Here is a 16,666-nt window from a genome sequence, read left to right as displayed (position 1 = left end):
ATTTACATTAATATTAACATTTGGAAATTAGTCAATCATTTGTCATTTGTTATCATGAAAGTGTATTTAGTCATGAAAATAAAATGAAAATACAATAATTGGGGAATATTGCTCAGTGAAAAAATTCGCGAATGGGGGGATGGTACTATATTTGCAGGCCCTGCTGTTTTGCAGTTGAGTGTGAAAGAGCCATTTGAGATGGTGGTGATAGATTGTTTGTCATTACCTGTGAGTAAGAGTGGGAATGTGGGACTGGTGGTTATGATAGATCACCTAAACAAGTTTGCTTATGCAGTACCAATAAGGGATAAAAGAAATAAGACTGTTGCAAATACCATAAGTAAAGTAATTTTTCTGGTGTGTGTAAGTAAGCCAAGGAAATTGTTGAGCGATAATGGGCCTGAATTCACAGGGAGAGTGTGAAAGTACAGAAGCTCCCTGAGATAATGGATTAAAGCATCCAGGCCTACCCTGCTATAAAAGAAACTCCAATATATGTACATATACATGAATGCATGTTTTTGCCATACAGGTATATTTATACCCTGTACCCCATAAACTACTGTAAAATGTTTATATCTGCTTATTTTAACAGTTCACTGCCTAGTTTAATTGTTCAAATAAAAATACACCCCAAACCATCCTCCCAAAGCACCCAAAGTCATCTTAGATTACCCTCCTAAAACTGTCACTCTTAAGTATATACACCCCTAAAGTGCTTATAATAATTATTTACTCATTTTAAAATATTAACATTAATGTAAACACAGCAAAATATCTACAAAATGTTTAATACAAATTAAATAAATGTCTTCCAGAAGTGTGACAACTAACCAAGGTAGTCATTTTTTCTCAAAGTATTAAAGTCGTTCTGTTTTCTTCTTTTTACTATAAAGTATGTTTATATAAACAAACAGTACCCATAGAGTAAGACAAAAGCCTTATTATTAATCTGTGAAGCATCACTGGTGGCATATCTTGGTTGCCCACATCCCATATCACAGCACCTTCAACGGAGTAACACATCCTACCTCTTTCAAGGATGGTGCGCTACTGAATTCAGACGCAAAATGCTCTTCCCTTTTATGCGAATTGTAGGAATGTCAGCTGGTAACACTATAAGCTAAATTAGTGGTAAGTGGCAACATTTTTGACAGGGGAAAGACAGCCTGACAAGAGGACAACGAACTCCACCTCCCGCTATGCTTCTGGCGTTCATTGATAAACAACTGATTTCTTTTTGTTTGGTCTCATTTTTCCCCCCATAATGAGCTATCTAAAGCAAAAGAAAAATCTTTTGTCTGAAGAGATATTGTCACTACTTGTTGCAGAGAATGATGATGACTATGATAAAAGGAAATAACGGTGCCTTTTCCATAATAAGCGCTCAGAATCCACAAACTTTTTGTTCAGGATAAGGGAACCCAGTGGAGTTCCCTTTAATTTTCATTCAACCAAAGGCGTGAAATTTAGTGTTCATGATAAGGTAAACCCTGTGGAGTTTTTTTTTTTTTATGACAAAGTCATGGAGCATGTTGTAGCTGTAATGAACAGATTTTCCATCCAGTTTCTAGATGAATATATAGAAAGTTTGCCTACAATATCAAGTGCACTAAAATGGTATGACACAAATGAAAATGAAATGAAGCAGTTCATTAATCTGCTGGCTCTATGTTTTAGGGAATGGCATTCAAAAGAATAATTTTTTCCCCTTTTATGTTTCATGTTTATAATCTTTAGGACATAAAAATGCATAATAAATTCTTTCATCTTTTCTTATTCTATATTATTTATTATTCTAATATCTTTATTAAAAATCAGTAGCAGTGTAAAAAAGAACACACAAAAAAGTATAGAAATTAGCATAGACCACATGACCGCTCTGCAAGCTAGAAAATGTGATGATACAGGAGCGGCGACATCTCTCATAAAGGACACTTAACAGGTTAATATAAACTGCAGGACAGTATATAGTGCAGTATTGTAAAATAAAATTACATGTACTATAAGCATACACATGTATTCATGTGTGGGTGATGCACTTTCTCCCTCACTCAAACTCCCAGCATTCCTTATGGTGCCTGATTTGAAAAAAAAAACTTCAAATTGATATTTCCATTTTGCATCGATATATCCGAAGTACAGTATACCACGGTCTGTGACCTCAGTGCACTACTGTATGTTGAAAGAAGAACTCAGACTTTTTCTGCCCTGTAGCTAAAGGTGGGCAGCCATGTCCCTTTCAGCCCATTCTGTTCTAGGAAGGGAAGCAAGGGCAAGAAGAAGGGAGGACACCAGGGGCAGTGTTCCATCTCTCTTGCTGCCAGTGGGGGGTGGTTGCTCATCGAGCTACTTGGCAACTTGGCAGCGACATGGAGTGTAGACTTAGGTAGTGGATGTCCTTCAGAAAAGAACTCTTAATTCTGTCTGATTCCAGACTTAGGTTCCCAGCTCGCAGAAAGACCATGCCCTTTGGAACAAGGTGATTGCGATGCCTCAGAAAGGTGTGACAGAAGTCATGAGGGATCAGTCCTTAGGGGTTTACAGCCATCTGCTCCTGGTGGAGAAGGCGATAGGCAGTTGGAGACTGGTCACTGACCTCACTCCATTGAACTAGTTCATTCACCAGATCCATTTCAAGATGGAAACCATTCACTCAGCTTTAGATGCTATCAGAGAGGCCGACTTCATGCTTTCATTGGACCTACAGGTTGCACATTTCAAATATCCAGTCACTGGTCTACTCAGAAGTACCTCCACTTTTCCCACGGGCCGTTGGTATTCCCATTCAGGGCACTCAGTTTGGGCTCTCAGCCGCCCCCCAAAGCATTTACTCGAGTGTTCACACTGATTTCGTACGGGATTTGGCTGTTGAGGTACATGAACAATTGGTTGATCCTGGCAAGCTCGTTGCCACAGTTTTTTTGGGAAAGGGATTGTCTCCTCGAGTTTTGTCATGATCTTGTTTTGGTGATAAACTTCAAGAAGTTGGATCTCACACCCAAGCAGAGCGTAAAGTAGTTGGGCATGCCGATAGATGCGGCAGCACTGAGAGTTTTCCTTTCAGACTCTTGCATCAGCAAGTTTAGGAAGGTAGTGCAGAAGTTCTGTCTTGACAGGAGCAACCTGCTTGGCAGTGGTAGGTTGTTCTGGTGGGTTACTTGTTGGAGAAGCTGGTCCTTCATTGGAGGCTTCACCTCCTCTCCCTTAAGTGAAGGCTAAAGGCATTCTTGTCTCCAGTAAGAGACCTTCCTTTCTTTCCTATTCCTTTCTCTGAGGAAGCAAGAAGAGATTTAAGTCAGTGGCTGGACAACAGAAACCTCACAGTAGGAGTGCCACTTGGCACTCCCCCTGTAGAAGTGCTTCTGTTTTCAGATGCACCCCACGAGGAGTGGGGCGCACACCCAGAAGAGCTGTTGGCGTCAGGTGTGTGGGACCAGAACAACAAGCACCTCCACATCAATATCCTGAAACTGAAGTCTGCATTTCTGGCCCTTCAGGAGTTTCAGGATTGAGTGAGGGGGCACTCCATGGTGCTGATGAGTGATAAACACCACGGTAGTGGCATACGTCAACAAGTAAGGACTGGTGTTCTTCCAGCTTCACAGGTTGGTGGTGCAAATGCACTAGCGGGTGATAGCTTACTCAGTAGAGCTGTCTGCCAGGTACTTTCCGGGTACTCGGAATGTAGTGGCAGACAAGTTTAGTTGCCAGAGTCAGGTGATAGGGACAGAATGGGCTCTGTACCCAAGCATTGCAGAAAGACTCTTTGAGTTTAGGGGAGCTTCGAGTATAGATCTGTTTGCCACCCTCCACAACAGAATGCTTCCAGTATTCTGGACCCATGAGCTACTGAGGGGAACACCTTCCAGCACCCATGGGACAATCTAGTAGTCTACACCTTCCCTCTGTTTTGCTTGATTTGTTTGGTAATCAACAGAGTGATGATTAGCCCAAATCTTAGGTTGACTTTGGTGGCCCCCAAATGGCCACATGTTGAGTGGTATCTGGACCTGCTTGCTCCATTATCTGAGGTTCTGAGAGAGATTCCCCCATAGCACAACCTTTTGTGTCAGCCGCACATAGAGAGGTATCATCAAGTCATGGAAGTACTGGCACTTCACACCTGGAAATTATTCAGTGTCTCCTGCAAGCGAGAGGCTTTTCCCACTGCACTGTGAAGGAAATATTTGGATACCTTTGGAAATACTTAGTACCTGTGTATGAGGGGAAATGGGCTGTCTTTTGTAGTTGGTGTTGTCGATGGAGCATCTCTCTAGTCAGAGCAACTGTTCAGGAGGTAGTGGTCTTTTTCATCTTTCTTTGACAAGAGAAGCTTCACTCTGTCTTGGCCATTAATGGCTACAAGTCAACCCTTGGCCAAGTCCTTAGGTTTAAAGGAGTTGATCTCTCTTCCTTGTGGGAAATCTCCATGCTCTTAAAAAGCTTCAAACAGTCTTGCCCACCTGGAGAACTCAGGCCCCCCTGAGTGTGACGTGACTCACGTATTGAGGAGCCTGACTCTTACTCTTACAAGCCTTTGTGAAAGTCGTCAGACAAGGATCTGACTTTGAAGACTGTTTCCTTGCTTGTCCTGGCTTTGGCAAAGGTATTAGGCGAGCTTCAAGGCCTCTTTTGATGATGAGCACCCAAGGGGATGACGATCAGTTATGCTCAAGTTTTTCCCGGAATTTGTAGCAAAGACTCAGAAATGATGCTACTGTGTCCTGTTAGGGTGCTGTGGTACTTCAGATCTCAGGCCTGAGTGTCGATACCTCTTCATTCAGGTGGCCAAGAACCCTATTTTTCTGGCTGCATGAGACAATCAAGGCTTGGTGTATGGTCTAGGCAAGAGCTCATGAGGTGTTATGAGCTGTGGTGTGATCGCATCAAACCACATTCACCTTGTTCTATCTTTGGGGCATTGCCCACAAGTCCTTGGGTGCTTTCCCAGGGTCCTGTAGTGATTACCCAGCCAATTGTGTAGTTCACCCAGTTCCCCTAAGGGGACAGGTTGCATCTCATCTAAGGTATTCGGTGAGTGAGTGAGTGACTGGTCTCTCTTTTCTCTTCACCTTTCTCTTGCTTAGGGCAATTAGTCAGGTTGTGAACTGTTATGTGCTGGACAGATGAGGATTTCATCCTGTCCATCATATTTTGTGTTGTATATTGATTGGATGCAAGTCCTTCCTCTCTCTAGACAAAGAGAGAGAGAGAGGGACAGATAGTGAAACAAACCCATTGGTTTTAATAGCATGTTTTATTGTCTCTGACACAAACTAGTTCTTTCAGCCTTCGCCAGGTAATGAAGAAGCAAACTCATTACTTTATGCCAAGAAGTCTAGCTGTTGCAACATCCCACTTGTTGAACAAGCTAGAGGTACAGGGTACCATCCTCTGCTCTTCCAGACCAGGAAGGTTTTTCCCAGATCCCACCATTTGGTTCAGAGAGTACCCAGATTCCTCCTACCAGTGGGTAAGTCTCTTTTGTAAGTAGCAAAGGTTTGTATTTGCTTAGGAACAAATAGCAAATTTTGAAAGTAATTTGCATTTTTTCTAACATACAAACCTGAAGAGTAGAGGGTGGAGCTTGTGCCTACCTGTGAATATTTAATGCCCATGTCTGACAATTAAATAGCCATTCCAGCTCATGTTTGCAAGCTAAATCCTATGTAAAGAACTTCAGGTTTGTATGTTAGGAAAAATACAAATTACTTTAAAACTTTGCTATTTTTTTTTTTAACTTGAACCATACCCCTCAATTACTATACAGTATGCTGTATAGCATTTACTTCCATGACAATGGGAGTTTGACAGATTGCAAAAGAAAAATGGGAACACTGTTTCCTATGAATATCCATTTTCTGTCCATATATTTTCCCCCACCCCCAACAGGGGACTGATAGTTACAAATACAGTACTTGTATCCAGTCAGTTTTTAATTTCCTTTGATTTTATTTTGAATGTTGGATCGATAAGACTCTGTGAGGGAAGAGTTGGTGTAATAGGCTTTATTGCAGTTTATTGACCCTCACAAGATATGTGTACTGCTGAGGGAAAGATTATGGTTGGAATAACCAGTGTGGATCATAGTTTAACAAAATCTTGTGGAGTATGATTGCAGACAAAAAGGGTTTGTTATGTGTACAGAGACAACTAAAAACAAGAGGATATGTCTTGTAAGACTTGCGTTAAAGGGATGCATGTTTTGTCTGCTTCCCCTTTTAGTGACGGGATAGGTCCTCTGTTGTTTCTCTTTGATTGTTACTCCAGCTAAGATTCCAATCTGTTCAGGGCCTTAGATTTGATATTATTGAATCATATGTCATGTTCATTTGGCATAAATTTCGCAGGATGTTTTTACTGTTGTTTCTCAAGCATGAGAAAAGTTCTTGGTAGCGGCCTTCAAGGCTTCGGCTATTAGGCTTGTCTGAGAACAAAGACATCTAGATGTCTTTCAAGGTGTTAAGGTGGAGTTTCCCTGGTCTCTGGTTTGCTCACTTTACCTTGGATTTGTATGTAATTCTTGAGTTTGTTGTGTTGTTGCCCTTTGAAACTTTTGGAACAAGCTCCTTTTAAAGAGGTTTCTATGGAAACTTCACTGTAGCTTTAGCTACAGCTCAGAGAAAGAGAGAGCTACAAGGCAATTCTTTTTGCCATATTTTGAGCTAATACTGTAATGGTTTCAGGCTAGGTTCTTACCTGCAAAAGTATCTTTACCTATCTTGGAATTACTAGGGCCTGAGAAACTTGACCCCTTTTTGGTATCTTCATGATGAGGATGTCGTACCTTAGTTACAGTCTTCCTAAGGTGGCAGTAATAGCTGATGGATTGGGTTCACTGGGTAAACAAACAGTTTTTTGTACATAATCTTTTGTTACTAAGTTTTCTTTAAAGAGTAAGTTGATTTGTTATTACTAAGTAGCCTTTAAGGGTTACCTGATTATCACTTTGCCCAACTCCTTTTTCTAAATGTGGGAATCAGCCATAAAATGGAGAGGTAAGGCTCATTTAAAAAATATAAATCCTTAATTTAGCATTTATTTTTCAAATACTTACTTTGTCATATATAATTTGCCCTCCTTACCTCCCCACATTCAAAGTGGACAGAGGTAGACTGACTGGCTACAGGTGTTTGTACTTATTGGCCCCCTTGGGGGTGTAGGGGAAATACATGGATAGAAAACAGATATTCGTAGAAAATCAGGTGTTCTCGTTTTTCTTTTGCAATCTGTCGAGCTCCCGCTGGCGCGGAAGCAAAAGCCATACAGTAATGACGAGGTAAGTATTTAAGTTATTCATGTTATATTGTGGTTTAAATTTTTCCTTTGTTTTAGAGTTTTACATGTATAGGATATCATGTAGAAAGTATTGTACATTTTATGAGTAGTTCTATGTTGAAGTTAAAATATTTTATTATAATTTTTTTTACTTAAACTTTACAGCTCATGTGAAAACCATTGAGAAGAAATGGTTCAACTTTAATGATGAGCAAGTTTCAGAAGTCACCAGCCGTCCCACGTCTGGAAACCCCCCCGAAAATCATCGAAACTATTTTAGTGCAGGTAATTATGTAGTAACATTTTATTGTTCCTACACAAATACAAACCCTTGGTCTTTACATATGGGATTAACTTTCAGTAAGCTGGAAATCCGGACATAAAACTTTTGTTGGTTATGGTAACAGTTACCAATGGTAAGGGCTATGGAGAAAAAATAGCAAGAACTAGCTTCGTGTAATTACATCAGTTTCATAAATGTAAAGTAGTAACTATGTAAAGAATAAATGTCAATTACGTAGGAAAATTTCTTAGTTAAAACGAAATACTAATGGTTTGTAAACAACAGGGACAAGTTAAATGGTAATTATAGTGATCGAGTCCTTTGCTTTAGTTTTTATCGATGTGTTGGCGACCATGATTTAAGCAGTAATATGCACAAATCAAACAAAAGAACAGAGCAGTCATATTGAGCCTGCATTAAAACTCTCAACTGACTTACGTTTTGTAAGATGCTGGTCTTCAAAATGCTATATAGTAAAGGCAAGATGATAAAGCCAATGCTTTATGGGTGGCCTTCCTCCGCCCTGGAAATCGCTTCGCTTGGCCTTGGCGGAATTTACTGCTCCATGTCTGCTAAAGCTTTCCAAAATATGAAAAATCTCCAGAAAATCTAGATGGGTTTGATGAAACTCAGCTGTGGCCTGGAATCTGAACTCTGAAGTGGACTGGGCTGGACTCCTGAACAGAAAAAACTCCAAGGCAGAATCGATGCATATTTAACTGTCAGTCAGTTTCAAGAGCTATCCAGGCTCAATAGTAAACAAACAAATTTGTAAATAACCTTATTACCATGAAACCATTGCCTCCAGCTCAAACCATCACCAGAGTTAACAAAAGACCTACTGTATATTGTATATTGTATTCTTGACTACAAATAAGAAAAAACACACAAAAGTATAAAGATATTTCCTTACACTCAACACCCAAGGTTTCACATTTATTTTTTCGTTCAATGTAGAACTTTAGAATAAGTAGAAAATTTACAGAATTTTCTTTTAAAGGGCAGAAGAACCACCCACCCAGTCAGTATACATTCAGTTCTACGCAGTTTTACATTTGGCTGCCATCTCAACGATGTGCATTTCTTTCTCTGTTCTGCCGTACGACTTTCTTTTCTATGTTCAAGTTTATATTGTTTATTCTTTTATACTTTGCATATATAGGTATATAGAAACATTCCAAGATGTTTTTCTGTCTCTTTAATGATATATTCACTTATTCTTGCTACAAAGTCTGCGCAGGTTCAGGGAGACTTTCTCCTTATATGTATGGCATTTTACTTATTTTTGTTTGGGCTGCCTTTTTGCATTTATGCAACCCGACACTTATCTTCTTGGTGTTTGTTTTGTGTATTATGTTTTCACGAACAAGCAATCTTTTTTAATTTTCGACTACACAATTTCTTGGAATGTTGTAATGTATTAGTCTTTCAGATGTCCTGTAGATTGAAAGGTTAGAGACAAAGCGGGTTTTTCATGTTTCCAGGTGAAGGTTTTGTATTCAGTTTGTACAAAGATACTTCTTGCTTAAACCTAGCAAATTTTTCCCCTCTCCCTCGACATGAAGGTTGATGTCGCAAGAATTTTGACAGTGCATTTGGTCCCGACTTGCTCTCTAAAACCAATGGGAATTCCTGTCTGCAGTTCTTGTCTTGTTTCTTGCCCTGTCTCTGTGTGGGGGGGTGGGGGGGAGTCAAAGGCTCGCTCCCTTCCCCTCCTGAATGTTGTTCTTGGCCTCTTGAGCTGGGGAGTTTTTATGCCAAGAGGAAGCATCATAGGAGGAAGAAGGCTCCATCTTGGAAGGGGTTTCCTCCTCCTTCAATTGCCGTTTCTCAGTCTCCTTCTGGTTCCTTCTATGCATTCTTTCTCCAGTTGCTTCTTCTTCCTTGGAAGATTTTACCCCTTCCCATTCTTCCTTAGCATCAACTTAGGAAGTTTTGGGAGAGGGGTCAGGAGATATTTTCTCTCTGGGTACCTCCACTCTCTTGGGGTTGAGAGGTCCCCCCTGTGAAGGAAAAGGCAACATGGTTTTGTTCTGTTTCAGGATCAGAGGTGCAGAAGATATCTGAATTTTCCTAGGCCTGCCAGGAGTACCAACCTTGGGTGGCCTATTTTCTCATTTCCTGTCCTCTCGCTTGACAGTGTCGTCCACCTTCAATAGTTGCCAGCCTTGCTGCTTTCCCCTTGGCTGTACTAGTGTTGCCACTTCAGTTTTTGGTGTACCCTGACCAGCGGCTAAACGTCTTCCTCTTTGTAGTCTACTTTACGGCTCCAGATCTGTTGGCAGTGTATCCCTCTCACAGCTTTGGAACCCCTTTGGTGGTCTCGCTGCTACTCCTGCTCCGTCGGGAGCGTATTCCTCTCAGAGTTTTTGAACCCCTGCGGTGGTGGTGGCTTTTCTTCCACTCCGTCGCCAGAGTATCCCTTGCATAGCTTTGGAGCCCTTTCCGCAATGGTGACTTCTAGCACTCCATCTTTTGATGCTCTCATGAAAGCAGTGGTTGACAGAGTCTGCATCATTTTTTGAGAGGTTCACCCATGTTGTGAAGAAGAAGTGTCACAGGTCTCCGTCTTCTCCTCCATCAGCTTCCATTTCTTCTCCATCTTCGCCCAACCACGGCCATGGTTCTCCCACTCGAGCTCACAGCCATCTCACTGATAAGGGGGTGACATGTTCAGCCGCTTCTCAACGGGCTCTCCCTGCTCCTGACCCGAAAACCTCTCTGCAGTGACTGATGGCTATGAGATAACGTATTCTGCTCCAGCTCTTCCCGCGGAGTCTCTCGCTCAGGCTGTGATGACAAGGCTTCTGTTAAGAAATCCAGGCTATTGAAAACTTGGAAGTTCAGCCTTTTCCTTCAGGGTCCCACAATCCTATGATGGACGTGGGAGATTCTGCACAGCCACAGACATGTTTCCAGTCTAGGCCGTTGTTGCCTTGTCGCTCACACGTCCATGGCATTAGTCTCCATCATTCCAGGATTCCTCCCTATTCACTCTCTCCCAAGAGGCCCTCAGATCATCATTCCGCTCCCAAGACCATTTCCTGTCAAATGTCCAAGTCCGTGAAGACATGCACTTACATGCCGTTACTTCAGTTCAGTCAGCCATTCAGCCTCGCTCCTCAGCGTCTATTCATCTCTTGCTTTCTCACTCTTAGGAGAAATCTAGTTTGCGTGGCCGTGTACATGACAGCACGGACGTACGGCCGCATAATGACATCACGGCCATTTCATGGAAGTTGTCTCAGGATGGCGTGTCCGGGAATGGAACATTGTCCTCGCTCATGTAAAGATTTGGGAAGCGAACGGGATGGCCTATTCCCATGCCATGTTAAAGAACTGTTGCCTGTCTGATCACTGCCTCGTTCAATTCTGTTGAGCGAAGAGCATTGATAGATTTGTTTGGTCATCTGGAATTGTGCTGAATCATATCCACGGCTGAGTGAATATCGTCCACAGCCTTGAGTCATGTCCGCTGCCATTTGAGCAACGACCACAGCCGTGCGAGTCTTGTTTGGACTACCCTAATTTAAGTGGTGGTTGCAGTTTCTCCTAGGAGAATGTGAAACAGAACGACAGAGAGGCGGCGACAACCCATGTACAAGTGCATTAACAGCACGTCTGTGCAATGCTTTTCGATCACGTATATGTTTTTTTAGTTGGTCATATGGTAATGGCCAACGGACATTGCCATAGTAACAACCAGCAGACGTTACCATACGAGCGAACGGGATCGTTCTACCAACTTTACGTTCTTTATAACGCAAAATGACGCTGTCTTTTTCTTAATCAAATTAATTCATTCTATCAGACCTATACGGCCGTCAATGCGGGAATGGATGGTCTCTATTGTGTTCACCCAGAGATTGACATTTTTCAGGTAGGAAGAAATCTTTCTTTCATTGTTCACATTCGAACATTGACTCTTGATTGCTCCTACACTGATATTAACCTTCAGCTCCTTGAACCAAGATAGTTACAGTTCGTCAGTACAGATTTCTTTGGATTCCTGATTTGCTTTTGACTACACGTTGGTCTCGTTTACAGTGAAGTTTTGTAGAACCCACACTGTCCTGCGCCTCTGAAATAGTAGTCAGTCAATTCTGATCGTGCAAGGTTTTTTCCTGGAGCGATTGGAATTACGTATTTTGTAACTTCGTAATTCCACAGATCAGGCCTACTCCTCAGTGCAACAACCTCAATGTTCTCTTCTGCAATACTCCTTTTAGCAAGGATGAAACCTAATTCCTGAAGATGGAAAGGGGGGGTCCTGGTCTCGACAAGGTCTCCCCCTTCCTACCCATCCTCTCGCAGAGAGGTGAGAGAAATTAGCCTCATGATGAGACGACAACTGTCTCCTTGGGGTGTTGTACACACTTCCCCTGCAGAGATACTCCGTGCCTCAAAGTATCAACTGAAGGGCATTCACCTACACTTCAAGAGGTTGGGTTGGGTTTTGACTAAGTTGGGTACATAACCTAACTAAACTACCTATTCCTTCCCATCCTTTCTCAGAGAGGTGAGAGGACTTAACCTAATGGTGAGACGACGATTACCCATTCCTTCCCATCCTCTCTCGGAGAGGTGAGAAGGCATAGCTTAATGGTGAGACGACTACCTTCCCCTTAGGGTGCTGTACACACTTCCTCCAGAGATACTTCCTGCCTTAAGCATCAACCAAAGGACATTCACATGCACTTGAAGAGGTTAGGTTAGGTAAGTTGGTTACTTAACCTAATTTAGCCTAGCCTAACTAGTTCTAGTCTAACCTTACCAGACCTGCATTTCAATATCCTGGAGTTACTTGTCTAATGGCATCACCCACGAGGTAGTCTCTTGCTCTACAAGGGACTAGGTTGGGTTAGGTATGTTTGGGTACATAGCCTAGCCTAACTAGTTCTAGCTTAACCTTACCAATCCAGCACTTCAGTATCCTGAGACTCCTTGTTCAATGGCTTCAACCAGAAGGCAGTTACCCATTCTTTAAGGGTCTTGGTTTGGTTAGGTTAGGTTGGGTACTTAACCCAACCTAGCCTAGCCTGAATTAGGCCTAGCCTAGCCAATCCTAGGTTGACCTAACCTGCACCTCAATAACTTGCATTTTCTTAGATCTCCAAGCTTCAGGATCCAAGGGTAGGTGTTCTGCAGTGTTTTTAAGGAATGGTGCCATGGTAGTTCCTTAGTCAACAAGAGGGAGGGTGGAAGCTGTGTCCGATCATCTCCTCAAATGACGGTGCAAATGCACGGGTTTGCAACAATACACTCAGCACAGTGGCACACACAGCACAGTGGTCAACATGACACATTACATTAGCGGTGCGGGTGCACGGGTTTGTAGTAGCACATTCAGCACAGCGGTCAACCAGACGCACTCCAGGATGATGGATGGTTAACAGACAAGTTCGGTTTCACATCCATAATTCAAGTCTTGTGCTTGCAACTTCCCATCGTTTTGCCTGATTTGCCGGGAGATCAGCAATGCCTCCAAACTATGTTCCGATAACTTTTGTTTGGTTCCTACTCAGTCGAGAAGCAGTGTCTAGGAGCTCCATTTCTTTTGATTTGATGTAGTTACACTTTTCTTGTGAGGAGTGGGAGATCTAAGCAGTAGCTGCTGCTGTAATTACCAGTTGATCCACAACCCAAAGAGATTATTATGTGGATCTTAAGACTGTTTCAGAAGTCTCAGTGTCCAAATAGGCAGTCTTTTGATAGCAACGACACCAAGTTAGTGCCATGGTTACACTATCCTCCTCCAGAGACTTTTCATTCTTAGGAACGTTGACCAGGGCAGTAGTCTCCTACACTTCCTTTCTTGGGACTTAAGCACAGTTCTTTTTAGACTTTCAAGAGTCTCAAGATCCAAGATAGACACTCCTCGGTGTGATAGCAATGACACGACGATAGTGCCATGGTCAACAAAAGGTCCTAGTGTCCTTTCTCTCTATTGCAGTGCAAGTACTGTACACGACAGAAGAACCGTACATTCCAAGCAAGATTGATGTCATTACAACATTTATTCGCTGAAAGTCTGGAGATAAGGACAGTTGATCTTGGCACCTTGACTTCCGGATTCGTTCATCCTCTGAAAGAAGTTTGACCATAGTCCTTCTTTCTTGATTTACTGAAGTTGGTGCTGTTGTGTTCTGTCTTCTTGCACCTTTGAATAAGTAAGACATCTCTGGCACCCATTTACATCTGGAAGCTTGCCTCTTTCGTCATTCTACATGTTTCGAAAGTGCTCAGTGAGATGGATCATTCCACTTCCTTGGTCCTGTGGTGCCAATGACAGTATGATGTCTGTGTTGCCTCCGTAGAGACTAGACTTTCAACCCAGTGCTAACAACTCGTGCGTTACTTTCGAGTTGGGTGAGAAACGGTGTCCAAATTGTCATTTCTCCGACTAGTGAGATGATCTGATGAGCATACCCTGCAACTTCTTGGTGGGCATCAGTACATTTTGGACCAAATCTTTCAAGGCTAGGGGCACCGGACTGTCCTTCGGATTCAGTAAGAACCTGTCGGTCGAGGACTAGGATGGAATGTAATCATACAGATCACATTCATCTCCTTTTACCTTGGGATGTTGCCCATAGGTCCTTGGACTCCTTTTCCTTGGATCCTGTGGTGGATGCTCAGCGAGTCATTTAGTTCACCCAGCTCTTGAAGGACAGGTTGCATCTTGCCTAAGGTGTGCAACTGCTAGGAGAGGGTGTGTGTGTGTGGGACCGGCCACCTCCCTTTCTCCTGTCTTGCTTCCTCTTCCAGTGGGCAGAGTAACAGTGAAGGAGACATCACATGCTGGACTGGCGTGTATGCAGTTGATCTAGATGACTGAGTATCCTATCTATAATCTAGGTATTTGGTGTAGTAGATGTAAATACTTCCTTCTCTCTAGCAAGGGAAGAGAAGGACTGACTATGAGCAAACCACTTGGTTATTCTTAGCTTTATAGTCTCCAACAATGTGGGTTCATTCAAACCTTTTTGAATCAAGGATATTACATTCCTTTAATTTGAAATGCCCAGAAGTCTGGCGATTGAACATCTCTCTTATTCAATAGATCAGAGGCATGGTCTCTTTCCTTTGCTCCTTCCTGGCCAAAAAGAGAGTACCCTGGTGAGCCGAACTACCAGTCAGTTCAGAGATTTACTTGGAATCCTCCCTCCAAAGAACCAGACATACGTGGGGGAGGTACAGTGCAGTTTTAATAAAAAAGTAAGGGAAGTTTTGGCTAAAATCCAGGACAAAACTAAAAGGAAAGAATTAGAACACAGAGTAAAATCATGGGAAGGCCCAGAGATCCCATATATATATGGTAGTCCAAAGATACATAAGGAAGGGTGCCCACTCAGACCAATTGTGGTATGGACGAGATCACTACAGAGGAAGCTGGAGAAATTTCTTTCCAACATAATGGGAAAATGGGTGGGTTTAGTATCTGAAGGGAATCTAAAACACAACATGAACCTCATAGATGAATTATCCAAAATTAATGTAAATGATTGTAAATTTGCAAGTTTAGATGTAACTTCCTTGTATACCAACTTACCAATCAAGAAGATGATGGAATAAAAAAGTATATGGTGGAAGGGGTTTACACATGTGACTTGGATCACGACGTTGTGATAAAACTGTTGTCAGTGGCCCTCAGCATTAATGTGTTTAAGTGGGGCAAAAACCTTTACATAAAAAAAAAAGCGTGGCCATGGGTTCGAGTCTTTCGCCGATCTTGGCTAACATTTTTATGGAATGGTTTGAATTGGAATAGGTGGGTAAATTAAATAAAGGGAACTTAAATATCATCAGATGGTTGAGATACTTGGATGACATCTTGATTATTCATGAGGGAGAAAGGGAAGAACTACACAAGTTCTTAGAGAACATAAATAAACTAAACGAACAAATCAGGTTCACATTAGAAGAAGAGGAGGGAGAAATCCCATTCTTGGACCTACTGGTCAAGAGGGAAGGGGAAAGTTTAAAACTTAAGGTCCTGTTAGTAATTGTATTAATGCACAGATAATTGTGTAAGTGATAAAGTTTTAGTTATATATATATATATATATATATATATATATATATATATATATATATATATATATATATATATATATATATATATATATATATATATATATATATATATATATATATATAATATATATATATATATATATATATATATCTGTATGTATGTGTGTATATATAAAACCCTGCCGATTTGTATGATAATGTGACTGCCTGTATATATATAGATGTAATGATAATTAAGAATGCTGAATATTCTAGGTGTTAATCAAAATAATGAGAGAGAGAGAGAGAAACCTTCCATTGTTAGACATTGATAATTAGAGAGAAAGGGAGAGAGAGATTTAGAACAGAGAGAGAAAGAGAGAATTTCAAAACATCTCTGTGTTTTGGCTATACTGTGATGACAAGGTCAGAACTCTGGAATGCTTAGTCGACCTGGAAAGCACAAAGAGATGTGTAAACTCGCGCTAGAAAAGCAAAACCTGTGTTATGATTATAAAAGCCAAACTCAGGTACATGTTATGATTATGTCTTGGTTATGAAGCTATTATGACTGTTCTTAAGTTGAAAATTACGAGGAATTTGTAACAAACGCATGGTGGCCTCAATTGGAGAAACAGCCACCAGAACCGACAGTTTCCAGTGACATCAAAGCACCTCCTTTTGAAGGCGGTACATTTTCCAAAATCCACCCAAAAATAGGACGTCTTTAGATAACTTCAACCAATTAAAAATCTACCAAGGCAGGACAAAAGCAAAGTTTCCGCCTTTGATGGGTGGGACAATCGACTTCCAGAAATCCTTAAAAAGTCCAATTCTGAGGGGGAGCGGCAGAGAAGGAAAGACTGCAGAACAGAGAAGAGAAGAGAGAAGGGCATGAGGTTGCAAACCTCACCAATTGTGGGTTGATATAAGAAGAAAGGCTCACATTGACTCACCCTATATTTTATACTGCAAATTCCCTTGTACATCTATTGTAAATTTATTTCTTTGGTGCTAATGAATGAAGTAACTACTAAGTGTCTTCTTAAGCCTCCTGGGAAAATACGCTACTACATAACAAAAGTT

At 41.5% G+C, this 16,666-nt stretch overlaps 1 protein-coding gene across 3 annotated transcripts in view; it reads left to right on the top strand.

Moving 5' to 3' along the window:
• Nucleotides 1–16,666, top strand: part of LOC136828427 (ubiquitin carboxyl-terminal hydrolase 48-like) — a 487,389-nt gene that overhangs the window by 100,868 nt on the left and 369,855 nt on the right. For all 3 annotated transcript variants that reach the window (XM_067086475.1, XM_067086474.1, XM_067086476.1), the window contains exon 8: nucleotides 7,447–7,566. In XM_067086475.1, coding sequence (XP_066942576.1) covers nucleotides 7,447–7,566 — 120 coding nt within the window. The remainder of the gene's footprint in view (nucleotides 1–7,446; nucleotides 7,567–16,666) is intronic.

Source organism: Macrobrachium rosenbergii, chromosome 42 (genome assembly GCF_040412425.1).
Source record: "Macrobrachium rosenbergii isolate ZJJX-2024 chromosome 42, ASM4041242v1, whole genome shotgun sequence".
Lineage (NCBI taxonomy): Eukaryota > Metazoa > Arthropoda > Malacostraca > Decapoda > Palaemonidae > Macrobrachium > Macrobrachium rosenbergii.
Note: the sequence above shows the minus strand (reverse complement) of the source record. Positions and strands in the feature narration are given on the sequence as shown.